General features: G+C 42.0%; 1 protein-coding gene across 1 annotated transcript in view; it reads left to right on the top strand.

Annotated features, from left to right (window-relative positions):
• MYRFL (myelin regulatory factor-like) overlaps window positions 1-18,732 on the top strand; it is an 82,650-nt gene that overhangs the window by 16,673 nt on the left and 47,245 nt on the right. Inside the window, exons 8-11 of the mRNA XM_008591505.1 lie at window positions 1,947-2,037; window positions 8,428-8,628; window positions 15,361-15,469; window positions 16,263-16,372. Coding sequence (XP_008589727.1) covers window positions 1,947-2,037; window positions 8,428-8,628; window positions 15,361-15,469; window positions 16,263-16,372 — 511 coding nt within the window. The remainder of the gene's footprint in view (window positions 1-1,946; window positions 2,038-8,427; window positions 8,629-15,360; window positions 15,470-16,262; window positions 16,373-18,732) is intronic.

The following is an 18,732-nucleotide window of genomic DNA, read 5'->3' as shown; positions in this document are numbered from 1 at the left end:
ACAGAGGAAGCTGGTGAAATTTTTTGATGCAGTTCTTAAAGCAAAACCTTCTCTGATGGGATAGTTTTTATTTTGATTATCAAGAAATGGCCTAATTTTTTTTATTCGAACATAATTCGTTGTACATATCTGTGGGATATAGTGTTGAATATTAATACCTGTGTGCGATGTAGGATGCTCAAATAAAGATAATCAGTATATTCAACATTACACAGTGTAATCATATTTTGTGGCCCTTTACCAGTTTCTCACTACCATCCCCCTTTCCCTTTCCTGCCTCTGGTGGACTCAGTTCCATTCTGTCCTTTTGAAAGTTCAATGAACTATTGTGACTAATGTTTTTTTCTTTCTTTCTTTTGCTCCCACTTATGAGTGAGGACGTGTTATTTCTCTTTCCATGCCTGGCTTATTTCACTTAACATAATTTTCTCTAAGCTCATCCATGTTGCTGCAAATGGCAGAATTTCATTCTTTTTTATGGCTGAGTAGTATTCCATTGTGCATATATACCACATTTTCCTTATCCAGTCATCCACTGATAGACATTTAGGTTGGTTCCATATCTTGGCTTTTTTACATAGAGCTGAGATAAACATGGGAGGACAGGTATCCCTTCAATGTGATGATTTCCATTCCTTTGGGTGTATCCCTGGCAGTGGGATTGCTGGATTATACAGTAGTTCTATCTGTAGTTCTTTGAGGAACCTCCACACTATTTTCCATAGGGGCTGCACTAATTTACAGTCCCGCCAACAATGTAGGAGGGTTCCCCTTTCTCCACACCCTCACCAGCATTTGTTATTCTCTGTCTTTTTGACAATGGCCAGTCTAACTGGGGTGAGATGGTATCTCAATGTGGTTTTGATTTGTATTTCCCCGGTGATTAGTGATGTTGAGCATTTTTTCATGTACCTGTTGGCCATTTGTATATCTTCTTTTGAGAAATGCCTGTTTAGCTCATTTGCCCATTTTTTAATTGGATTACTTGTTTTATTTAAATAAGTTGTTTGAGTTCCTTGTATAATCTGGATATTAATCCCTTGTCAAATGCATAGTTTGCAAATATTTTCTCCCATTCTGTAGGTTGTCTTTTTGCTTTGTTAATTGTTTCTCTTGCTGTGCAGAAGCTTTTTCATTTGATATAATCCCATTTGTTTATTTTTTTCTTCTGTTGCTTGTGATTTTGGGGTCATATTCATAAAGTCTTTGCCAGTCCTACTTTCTGATGTGTTTCCTCTATGTTTTCTTTTAGTAGTTTTATAGTTTCAGGTCTTATATTTAAGTCTTTAATCCATTCTGAGTTGATTTTGGTATATGGTGAGAGGCACGGTTCTGGCTTCATTCTTCTATACATAGATATCCAGTTTTAAGAAATGGCCTAATCCTGAAATTGTCTCATCAATGGTACATATGAAGAAGCGATTGAAGTGATAGTGATGAAAATCATGTTGGGAGAAACTGGAGGGAAGTTCAGGTCTTTGGATGTTGAAGGTGCAGGAATACAGCCAACAGCAGGTTGGGGAGGGAAGGATCTAGTATGGTTGGGCAAACCCTGCTGGGTCACTTCCATCAAGGCCTGGACATGTGACTTAAGTGGCTCTGGACAGAGGGACCTCTAAGGTGGCTTTCTGTTGTATTTGTGAGTGGTGCTGTACTGAGGGCCTAGGAATGCAGAGGGGGTGAGGCCTGCCCAGATGGCTGAACCCCAGCCCCCCCTGGGTGCCTCCCCTGGGAGGGCTACTGTACTGCTGCTTTGGAGCCTACAAAAAGGTCACAAATACCTCAAACTGGGGGAACAACTTAGAGCAGAAGGGAAAGGGTGATACTTAAATAAGCAAACTCTTCTAGGTAAATTCACCATGGATTAACTGTTGGGTGGTATGTGATTGCACAGATAATGTCTCTGGTCCCTGATGTATTGCATTGGTCTGCTGTCTCTGAATTAGATACTTCATGTTGGTGGTTGGACTGTATGCTGCTAACCAAGACCAGTTCTATCTGCTGTCTGCCCACATCTCTGAAAGGATCATTGTAAGGGTAAGCTCAGTTCTCTGAATTTTCTGGATCCCACACTCTTTTCTCCCCTGTAGGTAGAATTTGAATTTTCAGTGGCATCCTTGAAGTATGCTACTTCTTAAGTGATGATGGTGATAGAAATAGCAGAAACTATTATTTTGGTTTTTACACAGTGGTTCTCAGCCAGGAGCAATTTTGTCCCCCAAGGGTTATTTGCCAATGTCTAGAAACATTTTCAACTGTCACAACTGGCCTCTAGTGGGTGGAGACTAGGGATGTTGTTCAATACCTTACAGCATACAGGACAACTCCCACAACAAAGAATTCTTCCTCCCAAGATGTCAGTGGTGCTGAGGCTGAGAAACCCTGGCTTTCACTCTGTTCTAGGCACTGAGCTAAATAATTTATACATGACATTATTTTACATTGCTATAATTTATATTCTTCACCCGGAGGAACTTAGGCTCAGGAGGCCAAGTATCTTGTCCATGATCAAACAGCTTGTAAATAATGGAGGCTGGATTATGATCTAATTCTCTCTGACCCCTAAGCCCACAGGGTGGGAAAGTGATAGGAAGGCATTCCATGCCCCAAAGTGGTTGGTGACCGCAGGGCATCTGGACCACTAGCACATTTTGCTGAGTGACTGATGGGTCACAGCTGCAGACAGGAGTCTTGGCAGCCACAAAAACATAAAGCTGTTGGCAGCTGCAGCTGCAGCTGTGTGAGGTCGGGCTGGCCACCGCGGAGAATGCCAGAGGCATGATGTAACAGGTAACCACAGGCCTGGCAGCCCTGGGAGGGGCTGTGTTGTCATAGGTCTTTGAAGGGATGCAGGGAGGATGTGCAAACTCCCACGGGCAAAGCCATTCACAATGGGCACGCCCATGGGGGTGGCTGTTAACCTGAGGCCCTGGGGAGAAGTGGTGCAGTCTCTCCTTACTAGCCTTGAGCTGTTCTAAAAAAAGGGCCCTCCTTAATTCTTTTAGTCAATTAAAAATAAGCCACCTACCTATTAGTGGAAATCCTTCAACTATATCTTAAAGTTTTAATGGAGATGAAGTAATGATGGAAATGAGGTGAAACACTTGTGTTCAGGCATCCCAGGGGGAGGGCCAGGCCCACACACCCCAGGCTGCTGTTTCTGTGGGCCTGACAAAACCTGTGGCACATAAGGCTTTTCTGGGGCAAAGGCAGGCTGAGCCCTCGGCTCTGGTGAGAAGCCAGTCACAACAGAGGTGCCCCTCCACAGGGGTCAGGGCCGACTTTGACATCTCACCTGATGTAATCTTGGATTGCTTTGCTGCACTGAAAGATCCAACTTAAAGTTTGGAAACCTAGGTTGCTTATTGTTTCTGATTTCTCTTAGGAACGAATAAAGACAATGCCATTCTTTTCCGAGTTAGCATAGGTTAGAAATCGTGACAGTGCTGTCCTGAGCTGTGTAACTCATGCTTGAGTCAGACAGTCTGCTAGTCACCTGCATACATACTTTGAATAATTTACCTGGTGAGGAGGTTTCTCCAGTTGCTGCAGCTGCTTGGCGAGTCCACCCAGCAGCGCTGAGATGGGGAGGGAGCCCCACTCTCCAGCACGCTGCTCACCAAAAACTCTCTGTTCATTGGCGCCTCCTCATATCCAAAGCACTATGATAATTAGCTCATAATGATGATTTCGAGAAGTTGAAAGTTTCTGTAATTCATATTCAGTATGAATACTAAAAATATTAAGTTGAACTCAGCATACACTGGGTGTTGTGTTATTCACCAAGTTTTCATTCACTAAATTTAAATTTTTATCGTGTTCCAGACTTGATCGTTTTCTACCAGCTATAATTTTTGGTTAAAGAGAATACCCTATTCTACATGTGTGCTGGGTAACACAAAGGTTACCCTAACAACAATGAGAAGAATAATAATGATACTAAAAAAACCCTTTGCCTCCCCAATTGGAAATACCTTATTGATATTATTTTATTCTAACCCTAAAACATAGAGTGAAAATACATGCGGACTTCAATTAACATTCAAACCAACCAACAGAAAAACTGAATTTAAGAAATCACATTATTGTTTGAATCTATGAGTTTTAGAAATGTCCACAGAATAGATTTTCTGTCCGCAAGATCCTAGAGGGAACCTGTACAGGTATATGTATGCACATGGGTTGGGCAGAGGGCAGATCAGTGTACATTCTACAAGAGTCAGTCGTAGCCTCTCAGGCCATGATGCGATTCTGTTAGTTTGAGCTCCAGAATGAAAGATGGGAAGAAAAATTAGACAATTAAAGATGTTACAAGACCTGATCACACTAAAAGGAGAATTGCAAGCTGCATTTAGAAAATCCAAATTTATTTTGTGGCCTAAGAACCGCTCCTCCAAATGGCAGAGATTAACGTTTTACTATTTGGTGACTGTGATTGTGTGAGGGTTGGACCTAGATGAGTTTCAGGCCTCCAGGAGGGATCCAGGAGACCAAGCTTGTCAGAATTCTCCCTGAAGAGAGAGTGATGGGCAGAACCTAGTAATTGTTCATCTGGGTTGTCAATCAATACAGCTTTAGAAATATAGTATGGTCCTGTGGTGTAAATTGACCAATTTAATGGAAATTAGTGTTTACTCCTAAGGACAGAGTTATTTTACAGGTCTTTGTTTTGGGGAGCATTCCCCAGTGGAGTTCCTTCAGATCCCACTTTTTAATGACTAGGCTTCGCTTCAGCTCCATTTTCTCCTAAAACAGTTAATTAAACCTGGTTTGTAGTACTGTGTTGCAAGCGGGGAGGATGATTAGTTTTGTCTGCCTTTCAAAGACACTCTAGGGTTTCTTCATTTTGAAAACTAATAAATTATTCCAGTTTCTTTTCCAGAAGAATAGAAATGGGCACATCCCCAAGAACTCCTCCCTTACTGCTCTGCAAATTGCACTGCCATAAGGTGGGAAACCAGCACCCAGCGGTAGGGAGGACAAGAGAAATGGTGTAGTTGCAAGCATGCCAAGGGGTGAAGGTAGAGCAGGGCCATCCCAGGTAGATCTCCGTGTTCACCGGCTCTTGCCCATTTCTAACCACAAAACAGCCTGTCTTCTCCCCCAGCACACGCACGTGAGCACGCACGTGCGTGCGCACATGCACACACACACACACACACACACACACAGACACACACCCCTCTCCTGGAGTTCAAATGAGTTTTTTTTCTTACTATAAATTTATTGGTTATTGTGAGATGGTAGATGGCTGTGTCTTTTGGATATGATGATGTGTTTATTCTTTTTTGGACAGTTTTTTTTATTGAAACATAATTGATTATATGTATTTGTGGGGTACAGATTTAAGTATCATTACCTGTGTACAATATGTGATGATCAAATCAGGGTAATCAGTATACTCATGTTTACAAAACATAATCAGTCTTTGTGACCCTTAACCAATTTCTTGCTAACTCCCCTGCCACTCCCTCTTTACCATACCTAATAACCACAGTTCATTTCTTTTTTTTTTTTTTGAAAGTTCGACATATTATTGTGATTGTTACTTAACATAATTTTCTCTAAGTTCATCCCTGTAGCCGCAATTGGCAGAATTTCATTCTTTTTTATGTGTGAGTAGTATTCCATTGAGTACATATACCACATTTTCCTTATCTGGTCGTCTGTCTTAAATGAGTTTTTATTGACCCAAAGAAATCAGTTTGTGGAGCAATGTCTCTTTCACTCTGTAATTGAGACTCAACAGAGCTTTCTGTCAACTGTGGAAGGGGTAACTCATGACCAGGAGTGTGGCATAGAGAAGTAGTTCTCAGACTGCATCATAAATAAGAATCCCCTGGAGAGCTTGTAAAAATACAGATACCTGGGTCCCACCCCTAGCGTTTTTGATTCAGTAGGTCAGGGATGTCTGAGAATATGCATTTCTAAGAAGCCTGGAGACCATACTTTGAATAGCACTAGTAAAGAGCATTTCCAGGCCCATTTTCTGTAGCCTTTTCAAAAGGTGCAAAAATGGCTTCTCTAAAAGCTGCCTGCCTTCCTCAGGTCAAACTCTCCTATTAGCTCTTTGACTGGTGCTTTAGAATCCCAGACAACAGTAAAGGAAAGAAATTCCAGCTTTTCATGCCAAACTTAAACAGAATGGGCCTCAAATTACAACTGATGCTGTTCCCTATTCCAAGTACCTGCAGGGGGCGCCATTTACATTGTATTCTTTGTGAATGGACTCCTGGAATTGGGCAACTCTCACCCTGGTGTGCTGAGGAGAGCAGATTAAGCAATTACAGGTTAAACAGTGGTTGCTGTGCCCAGCAGAGTGTGTTGAAGATGAATTTGAGACTATTCATCTTCATATTTGCAAAGTGTTTGCACACTGTTGATTTTAATTAATCCCACAATAACCTTGTGAGACGGGTAACGAAGACATGATTGTCTTTATTGTTCAGAGGAAGAAACTAGTACAGAAAAGTTAAGTGACTGCCCCAAGGTCATACAGCCAGTTCGTGTCATAATACAGACTAGAACATTCAGTTCTCTAAATATAGGAGGCTATGAGACAGATAATAAAAGTATTTTAGAAACTTTAATAAATTCATTTTGGCATTTGATATCCATCAACCACTATTAGGCCACATGCGAATACAAATTCATAATTCAAGAAGGAGGTCGTACATTACAGCTTCCTTTGACACGTGAAGATTGTGGATTCCAGAGAAGGGAAGTAAGCTCACAGATCTCTTAATACTATTTCCCATCGCTGATGAGAACCCCTCCTTAGGGCTATCTGTTTAGACCATTGTAGATCTGTAGCTCTTTCCAAAATGATTTGAAAATATTTTAGGGATTTGAGTTTTCATCTGATGAAAGCCAAGTGAGAATGTCTCAAATGTTCAAAAAAATGAAATCTACCTTTTTCTGCTGTTCCATTATCAAGTTACAAACGTGATAGTAATTATCCCAGTGCTCATTAAGGGAAAACATCCATCACTGTCCTATTTTGCTTCCTTGAAATGGCTCATCATGTTCAGAGTAGAGCAAAATACATTCACATTTTATATGGCACACCTTTGGATTTAGTTGATTGCTGCTGTAAAAGGATTTGAGTCCGGGCCAATACGTCATTCACAACCACGGGGGCTCTAGGGAACTTGCAGAGAAGCTCTTTGTTGGAATGAATTCACACAAAATAATGGTCAAATTTGTTACTTTATATTCTTTCACTGCTTTTGTTTATTGTGTCAATGGTTGAGTCTTCTAAACAGCTTGGGGTTTAGACAGGTGGGAGTAAAATAGGAAGTTGAAGACACCTAAAAGTTCTTTAACTGAATCCAAATTAAGAAACAAACTTTATGGTTTCTTTTAATTACTTTTAAATTGGTAACACATACATATGGCCAAACACTCAAACAATACCAATAGAGTATACAATGAGCAGTGAATCTCCCTCCCACTCCAGGAGGGAAGGCAGTGCAATGAAAATTTCTTTGGCAAAGAATTTTATTTGAGCAAAATCTCCAGAACTTTGTCTAGTCCAATAGTTTTACTTGGATTTTCTTTGGAGACTGCCAGTCCTACTTCTAGGCAACACTATGAAACGGGCAAAGTTCGAGTCATTATTTAATAATCAGAGGAAGTATAATTCCAGCTCCAGAACCTATTAGGTTTGTGTTCTTGAGCAATTTATTTATTCTTTCAGTGTCAGTAAAATGAGGATAATAGTACATAAATTATAGAATTGCAGTGTTAATTATCACACAGTAAATATAGCTGGTGTTCTTCAGTATTGTGTGTGTTTAGGGAATAGTTGAGATGTATTAAATATATTTGTGTAATCATTTGCTTTTCGATTGCATATGAAATCCAATACTGAGAGTTAACTCTGTACCCCATAAATATTTATAATCAATTATGTTTCATTTAAAAAATAAAAAATAAAACACACACTTACACAAAGAAATCATAAATCTGAAAGTGTTTTGAAACTATAAAAGGCTAGCTATGTGCAAGATATTTTTATCTGAGCTTTAACAAACTTGTAATAATTTCTGATGTAATGCTATGATTTTAAATTATTATTATTATTATCCCTGAAAAGATAGTCACTTCTAGTTTTCTTCTTCTTCATTGTCTACCTAGTATAATTGATCACATTCTCAATTTCAGATGGATGCAATAGAGATTGGATGTTCCAAACCATGGCATACACAGCTCCTGCTAGTGGGCAGACAGAACGGTTAGGGAAGCCTCCTTGGCTCTTCTGGGCCTCAGAATTATTAGGATATGTCAGAATGTCCCATCCAATGTAGGATTCTCATGTGAAAGACTTAGATAACTTTCTGTTTTCCTTTGCCCTGAAGACTAAAGTGATCATCTATTCCTGCCACTGTATCTTTAGTTATAATATATTTATGTATTTTTTTCCAGGCCTCTAACCCTGGGCAATTTGAAAATGACAGTGATGTGTTATGGCAGCGAGGACAAGTTCCCGAATCTGTTGTCTGTCATGGTCGAGTGGGAATAAACACAGATGCACCAGATGAGGCCCTGGTTGTCTGTGGCAACATGAAAGTGATGGGAACAATCCTGCATCCCTCTGACAGCCGGGCCAAGCAGAATATCCAGGAGGTGAGCACAGGGGCAGGCCTCGGGGCCCTCCTCTGACACCCCAGTCAGATGTGCTGGTGCTCCTGGCCTCTGCCACACCTTGCACTGGGCAGCTTTACATGCTGCCTGTTGGTGTGAGACAAACACATTGCTTAAAAATGAGGACTGTTTGAGCCGTTGGGCATCTCTGCTGAAACAGTAAAGCATTTCCTACGCAGGCAAGTGGATTTACCTGACAGGAGCAGTGGGCAGTGACAGCGTGTCATTGGCTTCCAAGCAGCATGTCTCAGAGTTATTTTCCACAGGTCACTGCCCTTCCTTCCAGCCTTTGTCAACTGCCAGAGCTGGCCTTTTCCTTCCCATCTCCCTGCTCAACTTCCCAGCACTGTCTCTGTCCAGTCCCTGATCTTATTTCTCCTGAACGTCTCCAGCTTCTTCCTTCAAGTGTCTGGCAGCAGCCCTGCCGGCGTTGCCTTCCTGCACATCCTCTTTCTCTGAGGAGCTATGGGGAAGCTCCTCCTCCTCAGCCCTGACTGGATCAGTCCCATCGCCCCAGGGTCAGGTGAAGACCTCCCTCTGTGGAGACACGGTCGCCTGGCGGCAAGTGGAAATCAGGGCTAGACACTTTGGGCTCTCCCAGCAACTGAGCCTCGATAAAACGCCCAATCTTGCCAAACTCAGTGTCTTCATCTGTAAGATGGAAATGGCGCCTGCCTGCCTGACACCTGAGTCTTTTTTATTTCTTTAACCAGTTGAGATAATAGGTACTGAATTGTCTTGGAGGGTTACAACAGCTATGTAGACCAAAGAGATTAGGGTTAAAATTCTGACCCATAGCCAGGCCCCGCCTTGTTCCAGCTCTACCACCATGTAACTGTTTCCCATTTGCTGCTTCTTCCCACTCACACTGCTTCTCCCATAGCATTTTTGATGCTCTGGCAAAACTGCGTTTTTAAAGCTCCTTTTCCCTCCTTCTATTATTCCTTTTTAGCTAATCGGGGACCTAATCTGTTAATCGTTGGCCCTTCCTCCAGACTGCATTCCTTTCCATGTGCAAATCTGCACTGGTTTTTCTAAACCGGCCAAGGAATGTCCTCTTTTGCTGAGAGGATTCCAAAGAATGGTTGTAATTGTAGACTTTTATACTGATTGTGAAGCTGTGGTTCATGTTAGAAGATCTGTGACCTACTAGCTGGATGGGAACCCAGGGCTAGAGAGTTCTCACATACATTTCCAGATATTGATCCTAGAGATTGTGCCTTTGTACTTTGGAGAGAGATAAACTGCCTGCATTTCAGATTCCATGCACTCAAACTTGTCCTTGCAATTGGCTATACAATTCTCTGCCAAGTCGTACTGAAATGTGAATGGGATATAACAAGTGGGGAAAATCCTTCAGGGCCCTACAACTGTTACCACCAGGCTTAACACAGCACTTCATTTACCAGAAATCTTCAAATATTGCTTCTTGGTTTGAAGAAATTATGTGGTCTTAAAATTACAAGCTTCCTTAGAATTTCTCAAATCCCTTCTAGGAAGTCTTCTCTTTATAAATGAAATGTCACACCAACCCAGGCTCTAAATGTGAAATTCCTGTATCTCCTTCCTGCCCACAGCAGCGCGATGGGATAAAGAAAATCCGGTCTACAGTTAGGAGACTAGACGTTTAGTCATGACTCCCCCAGCCCAGGAACTTTGGCTCAGAAATGTTCTGTGCCTCTGTTTTGTTGTCTGTGAACAGGGAATGCTCACATCCATTTTACCCATCTTGAGGACATTTTCTAAGCTCAGATCCATGAGGCATTTTTGAGCTGTACAAAGCTAAGCAAATAGATACTATTAGTTTTTTTTTTTTACTTACACAAAATGCAAACTATATGTAATTTATCTATTAAATTGTTTCATATTAACATACTTGTTCTTAATAGGTCTATCCACATTTATGAAATATATGTTCCTAGAAATCTTGTCTGTCCCATCGTTATTTATTACAGAAATGAAAGAGATGATGGTAATGTCGATGATGGTGCTAAAGGATGTGTGAACTTCATCGTCACCTCTCCCTGACTCCATTTTTACAACTTTAAAAAATAAAGCCATTCTTTCTTTTTCTTTTTTCTTTTTTTTTCCTTTTTGTCTTTTTTCGTGACCGGCAACGGATCGCAACCCTCAGCGTCGCGCCCACACCGGACTGGGACCAGCAACGGGATCGCAACCCCCGGTGTCGCACCCGCACCTCGCTCAGCCAGCGAGCGGCCGGTCTGCATGTGGGATCCGAACCCTTGGCGGGAGTGGTGCGCTCCCAAGTGGCACACTGCAGCAGTGCGCCACCGGGCCGGCCCAAGCCATTCTTTCAAATGCTCGGGGAAACTGACCCTTGGCTGATTTGATCATATGCATAAGACTGGAGGCAATTTCTCATTCTTTAAGGATATGTGCTATTTGAAGCTGGCCTATGGACAAGCTATTGCAAAATGCAGTGGCCAACGATGTTGTAATTGGGGGAAAGGAGTATAGGTTGTTGCCTTGTCCTGACTATGTGTCTCCTCATTCAAGGCAGCATAGGTTGCTTTGTGGATATTAAACACATGAGTATCTGCATGGGGTCCTGGGGGGAGGAGATCTGTGATGCTCACCCAGACACACATCCAACACACGGAGAAGGTGATGCAGAATGATTGGAACCTGTGCAGCTGAGGCACTGGGCAGGTGATGTCGACCCAAGTGAGCAGCACCTTCACTTGCCCAGGCAGTGGCGTCGTGTCTGCTGATCCGGTTGCAGCCTGGAGAAGGAAATGCAGCTCTGCCAGCAGACACTGGGCAAAATTAGGGTGGGGAGGACGTGCTGACAACCAAAGGCATGTGAAGAACGTCGACATCAATGCAAAGAAAACATGAGGAAGTCGAGAGTTGAATCAGTCAAATTCTGTGGTGAAGACTGAAAAAAGGCAGCAACAGACTTAAAAATAAATACCAGAAAAAGAAATCAGTTGAGATTAAATGCTCAAAGGCTATTTTGGTTTTCTCCCAACCGCATCAGCCATGTGCTAGTTGAAGACACAAGTGGATGAGTGAAAAGCTTGAGAAAGTCCAACATGCAAAGTCTCTGCAGGGCCATTAGCCAAATGCAGAAGTTCCCCAGCTTGGGGAGAGCAGGTGTCACTCGAACTGATCCTGATGCCAGACTGAGGCTGGGCTGTGGGCCATGACCAGATGACGGACAGTGAGGGCACCTTGCCTGGACAAACTGAAGTCTCTCTGACCAGAAGGCCTTCTCTGTAGTGCAACTCTTGAGTTAATGATGTAGAAACCGTTAGGTGTGAGGCAGTGTGACACTGATGGCCATTGGTATTCATGGCCAAAACTTTCCAAAACTACCATGGGCAAGATTAAATCAGAAACCCAAATTCAGTGTCTAGCTTCTTAATGCACATCGATGAGCAAGGCATGACATTAAGCATTAGCCTGTGCATGTTTCCTGGGGAAGGGGGGTTCAAAGAAGGCACAGCCCTCACCTCAAGGATTTTCCCTAGGCCAAGTGTACACACAGAAAGCATGCAATACAGCAGTTCATATTTAGCTTTGTAAGTGTATGAGCCAGCATTAGAAACCAGAAGAGCATTTTCCTAGAGGGACATTATTATATAAGGTGTGAAGGCACCAAGTTAGCCCTCAAAATATTCTTTGGCCAAAAATCTGCCTGAAGTACAATGGTTATAGTACTAGAGAATCTGATTGCTATGTCTAGCAATATATCTTTGGAGAAAATGCATTCAAGGGTTCAGCTTAGAAACCAGGGAACATTTTCCTTCTCTATAGCCTGGACAGCCTGAGTGAGGACACATCCTTCTCTGCTTTCCATCTGCAGCAAAGACACCCACACTGCCTCTACTTTGTTCTCTGGTGGGGCTCACATAGGCTGGGCAGAAACCAAGAGGATAACGAGAAGTAGGTACAGGACTTCCAGGGCCCCAGGAGGTGAGGGCCTGGGGAGGAGCCGGGAAGTGCAAGGTCAGTGCAGGTTGCTTGTGATTGACACCCTTTCTTCTATTCTGTCAGTGTCAGTGACTGTGCTGCCATTTCACTATCTTCATGCTTTCATTCTTTCTTTTCCCCATTGAAGATTTTAGGTGCAAAATCTATTACATGTCAGATACTCTGCTAAGCACTGTGCAGGTCCTGAGGTGAATAAGATCCAGGCTTTACCCTCAGGAATAGAACTTTTATTAAAATTTAATCTCCAGATAAGAAACATTCATTGAATCCCCAGTGCCTAAGAGAGTGTCTGGCACTAGTAGCTACTCATGCATGAAGGAACTCATAGTGAGAGATATGTGCACAGGGTGACATGTTCCTTCCTAGCATGGCCTGCAAGGACCTCCCTGCTCTGCTCTTAACCTTTACAGTCTAGCAAGGCCAAACTCTGCCTTGGTTGTGCAGACATCATCTGGGGGTTTGCTGCGTCAGGACTTGGTTCCTGTTATTCCCTCTGCCTAGCAACTCATTCTTTAGTCTCATTCTTTCCACTCCCTCCATACTCTACATCTTTTCCTGACTCCTATCTTAAAGTTAGTAATGTATTTAACAACTATTAGTTGAGCGCCTACATCATGTAAGGATTTGTACTGGAAACTGGCGATATGGTGATCGTGGACACAAATATGTCCTTGCCCTCATGGGGTATATATCCTTACGGGGGAAAACAGAGAATAGAGTTGACACAGTGAGTTGTCTCGTGATAACTGTGATTGGTGCCATGAAGGAGAACAGATGCTGTGAACGTAAAGCAGAGGGACCCTTCCTAGTCTTGGAGGTCAAGAAATGCTTCTCTGAGGAAGGGATGTTTAATTTGGGAAAAGAGAAGGTAGGGGAGTGGGAAGGAGGGGCTTTTGAGGCAGGAAAACCGGCATGAGCAAAGTTTCTAACATGAAAGGAGCAGACGTGTTTGAGGAACTAGAAAAAGCCAAGATCTCACTTGGGCATCACTATCTCTAGAAAGCCTTCTTTTATGCTCCCCTAAGAATATTTAGATACCTCCTCAGAGCTGCCATGATGCTCTGTTCCTAATTCCATCATTTCCCTGCATTTCTCTCTGGTAATATAATTATATGTGACGTGTCTGTCTTCCTGTCTAGACCACGAACTTTTAAAAGGCATTCATTTTTTTAAGTCCCAACACTTAGTGGTGCATGGTATGATGAAGGCGATTAGTAAATACTAGTTGAATAAAACAAAGAATGAATGGATACAACTAAGCTTTTGATAATACTAGCTATCAAAACAGCAGTAAGCTCAAAATTATACTCCTGGATAAGTTCTTGAAGTAAAGCCAGTTCATTTAGCTAATTAAGCACTGAGTCCATCTTTCACAACCATCCAAACTAGTGAAGGACTGAGAGCCCTAAATGACAGTGGAGGAGCCCTGCCACCAGCACATGGGGGTGGGTCAAGGGAGTAGTTGAGGGTCGTGACAAAGGTTTCTTAAAATAACAACAAGAAGCATTTTTGGTTTCTCTAATACATGGATGAATGCCCAAGCAGTATATTTTTAATTGCCAAGAAAGACACCACTAGTTTCATAATACAATTAAGTTCAAAAAGAAAATTGGGGAACCCTCACAAAGGGCTGCCAATGTTTTACTTGTCAAATCAGGTCATTAAAAAAAATGATCCTGCTATTACCATCAAGTCATAAAAAACAAAAACAAAAAAACTCAAAGGGGAATGCTTTGAGTTAATCGAACACATTTAGTTTTAGGGAAAATTCACTATATTGTCTTGAGTGTTATCATTTCACTGGGTCCAAGGGAAATTCCTTCGAGGACTTTGCACCGACAGTTGGGATTGCTTTTTTTTTTTTTTTTTTTTTTGTCTTTTTTCGTGACCGGCAACGGTTCGCAACCCTCAGTGTCGCGCCCATACCGGACCGGGACCAGCAACGGTATCGCAACCCTCAGTGTCGTGACCGCACCTTGCTCAGCCAGTGAGCGGGAACCGGTCTGTATGTGGGATCCGAACACTCGGTGGGAGCACCGCTGCGCTCCCAAACGGCGCACTGTAGCAGTGCGCCACCGGGCCGGCCCAGGGATTGCTTTTAATAATATAAGAGCAGTGATTTCAGAGGAGGAGGACTTCGCTGACCAGGGTGGTCTGGGGGAGGGAGTTTCCTGGAGAAGGAGAGGGCTGGGTGCTGAAGGACCAGCAGTTGGGTAACCCTGGCTTGCAATCCACTGAGGAAATTATCTCCAGCAAAATGTCCAAAAGCAATTCAATGATACAGGATCTCTCCATTCCTCAGAGATTGGTACTTGGATTAAACATTGTATTTTCAATTTGTAAATACAGGTTTTGCCTATGAACCCGTGGGCTCATTTGAAAATGCTGCTTTTGCAATCCTGCACAGCAATCGTTTCCTCCAAAGTGAGCAATCTCCTTTCTCAGAGGGAGGATTCATCTCTCAGAGGAGAGACACAAAGCAAGAGCAGTGAATGACGGAGTGTGTGCCCTGTGATTTAGACATGACGGCTCAGGGGTAGTTTATTAGTCAGGGGATGGAGGTGTGTTCACTGATGTGAACCTTGAAACTCTTACTCCTCTGGGGAGAAAAACGGAAATTTCTTTTAAAACAATTTGGACAAAAGAAAAAGACAGTGCTGTTGTCAATATTTCTAATCTCTCTGGGTCATTCTGGACATTGATTTGAATAGCAAATACCTAAGCAGGTGAAATCTGCTCTTTTTTTAATTAAATTAGGTTGACACAAATAAACAGCTGAGAAGAATAGCCCAAATGAGGATTGTGGAATATGACTACAAACCTGAATTTGCATCTGCGATGGGAATAAATACTGCCCACCAAACAGGTACTCCCACAAATTCTCTTTTTAATTTTGTATCATCGGCTATTAGAATTTTAATTCCCTCTCTATTTTGAGGTTGTGTGCTACAGCATTTGACAACACCCTGTTGCTCTGACTCATCCTTTGTGAAAGTCATAGTCACTTGAACAGGCAAGGTTAAGGGATTTCTTTGTCATCTTTACTAACACCCCATCCCCACTCCTACACCCCCAGACACTGGTGGAGTATTTTTAATATATTGTTTCTTTTCACTGGAGTCCTCTTGCTCATGGGATGAGGGTTCAGGGGCAGATGGCAGCTCAGCCTCTAAGAGGAGCAGCACTGGACAGTCCTGGGACGGAGAGAGAAGGTGGCAGGGTAGGTGAGTCTGGGTAAAAGAAGGGGTAAGCAAAGTGATGTTTATGCTCCCGTCCAGAAATATTAAAGAGAGAAGGAACTTTGAGGGGCAAAAGCTCCTATAGGAAAGAAGGGAAATCACGCTAACGCCACACCCTTACTTCTACATATAGGAATTTAAAGCTATTTACTCAGCCTTTCCAACACTTGGTTCAGAGTTCCCCCTGACCCCCTCCCCCCCCAAAAAAAAGCAGAGAAAATGACACTCCCACTTTTAATCCCAGAATGGTTCTTGGTTCAAAATTTCTTCTTTGCTTCAAACGCATTGTAGATCAAAGCAAAAGCATAGAAGTGATAAGCATCTACTTCCAAATGTGGCTGTCTGTCTTCCATTCTGATGTGTGCTTTTCTCCAGGAAGGTCTTTCCCTGATTAAACCTGTTGGAGTGTTTTGTATATAGGAATGATTGCTCAGGAGGTGCAAGAGATCCTGCCCAGAGCCGTAAGAGAGGTTGGTGATGTCATCTGTGAAAACGGAGAGAAGTTGGAGAACTTCCTCATGGTTGACAAGGTAACGATGGAGTAGACATCTACCACTATAGCTATGACCCCGCGGACAAAGCCCGTCCGTGGGAGCACAGTGGGCTGAAACATCCAATCGAAGAATGGAATATTAAAAAGAATTCTTCACAAAGCTGTGGAGTGAGTTGCTATCGATTATCCCACACTGTTCATAGACACCAAAAAGAAGTCCCTTAAGATAAAAAGAAAAAGGAACAGCAATAGCAAGAATTTGAGTTCGGCAGGTCTTACTGCTGGAGGAAATCTGGGACTGGGAAAGTCTTCTTAGTGTAAATGCAGTCAAACATGATAAATACTGACAAAAAGTTTTGATTAGACTTTATCTTTAAAAATGGAACTAAAACTTAGGAAAATGTATCTTATGTAATACAACTTAACTATAATTACACAATGTGCTGCTCATTCTTAGGATGATTAAAGATTGCATGGTGTTGAATTTTTTTTTTTTTTGAGCCTAGTTTTTTTGATAGAACTGTATGTTTGATTTTCACAGTACAATCATAAAGTGGGTCATTTTTACAAAGATATTCACGGACCTCATCATTTTTTCCCAAGGGCTTGTCTTAATTCTTTGATATTCAAATCATTCTCTTATGGAAGAATGTCATCGTGCCTGTTGATTAGCTCCCCTTCACGTGGTACTCGGTCCAAGCCTGTCAGTTCCTTGCTTGTCTGCTGTGTGTGTGACTTCAGTAGTTCCCCAATACTATGTCTATCAACTCTGTGAAATCCTGCATCTTTTGCAAGGTTTGCAAATCCACTCTGCTGCTGATTTGCTTTACATTACATTATTATATCTGATGCTGGGAGGAAAGAGTGATTGACATAGGGATTTTGTAGTAGTAGGGAGAGATGTTTGAGTGGAGACTAATTTATAATTTGTCAGTTCATGAGGGCAGTGATTCTCAAACTTCAGAGTGCACACACATCATGGGGGGCATTATTAAAATGCAGCTTCTGATTCGGCAAGAATGGGGTGAGACTGGAGATCCTGCAGTTCTAACCAGCTTCCAGGTGATGCCAATCTTGCCAACCCTGCTGGTCACAAGCCACACTTGGAGTGACAATTCAGAGTGTATCTTTTAGTATTAGGCCCCTTCACTCTCTTTTACCTGCAAGTCCTCGTACAATAGACTCTTAGATAACAGGGTCTGGGAGGCCTGCTCAGCCCTGGGCTGCAAGTGCTGAGTGGCAGGAGTTGACTTACTAATTCCTGCTTCCCAGAAACACATCTTTTTTATTTTGGCTACTGGCTGGTACAGGGATCCAAACCCTTGACCTTGCTGTTACCAGCACCATGCTCTTGCAAGTGCTAACTGGCCAGCCCCCAGAAACAACATCTCTGATAGAATAAATTCTTTGGTCTCTCTCTTAGACCTAGGCTATCATTTCACTTGAGAGGTATATTGTGAGAAATGTATTTATTTATTTCCATTTTTTTATTGTGGTAAAATACATAAAACATAAAATTTATCATCTTAACCATTTTTAAGTCTCCAGCTCAGTGGTATTAAATATATTCATAATACTGTGCCACCAACACCACTAGCCACCTCAAGAATTCTTCATTTTGTAAAACAGAAACTGTACCCATTAAACAATAACTATCTATTTTCCCTTCCCCGCAGTCCTTGGCGACCACCATTCTACTTTCTGTCTCTATTATTTTGACTGCTCTACGTACTTCATTTGGGTGGCATCATACAGTATTTGTCTTTTCATGACTGGTTTATTTTACTTAGCATAATGTCCTCAAGTTTCATTCATATTGCAGCATATGTCAGAATTTCCTTTTTAAGGCTGAATAATGTTTCATTGTAGGTACATACCACATTTTATTTATGCATTCATCCACTGATGGACACTTGGGTTGCTTCCACATTTTAGCTATTGTAAATTATGCTGCTATGAACATGGGTGTAAAATGATCTCTTCTAAACCCTGTTTCTAATTTTGGGGGGTATATGCCCAGAATTGAAATTGCTGAATCATATGGTAATTCTATTTTTAATTTTTTGAAGAATCACCATACTGTTTTCCATAGTGACTACATCATTTTATATTCTCACCAACAGTGTCCAAGGGTTCTAATTTCTCCACGTCCTCACCACACCAACGCTTGTTATTTTCTGTGTTTTTTTTTAAGCAGCCACCTATATGTAGCCACCCTAATCGATGTGAGATGGTATATCATTACAGTTTTGATTTTCATTTCCCTAATGATTTGTGATGTTGAGAATCTCTTCATGTGTTAATTGAATATTTGTATATTTTCTTTGGAGAAACATCTATTCAAGTCTTTTGCTCATTTTTGAACTGCGTTGTTTGTTTTGTTGAGTTTTAGGATTT

This window comes from Galeopterus variegatus, unplaced genomic scaffold (genome assembly GCF_000696425.1).
Source record: "Galeopterus variegatus unplaced genomic scaffold, G_variegatus-3.0.2 Scaffold6972, whole genome shotgun sequence".
Taxonomy (NCBI): Eukaryota; Metazoa; Chordata; class Mammalia; order Dermoptera; family Cynocephalidae; genus Galeopterus; species Galeopterus variegatus.
The sequence above is the reverse complement of the archived record's forward strand: the minus strand, read 5'-3'. Positions and strand labels throughout refer to the sequence as shown.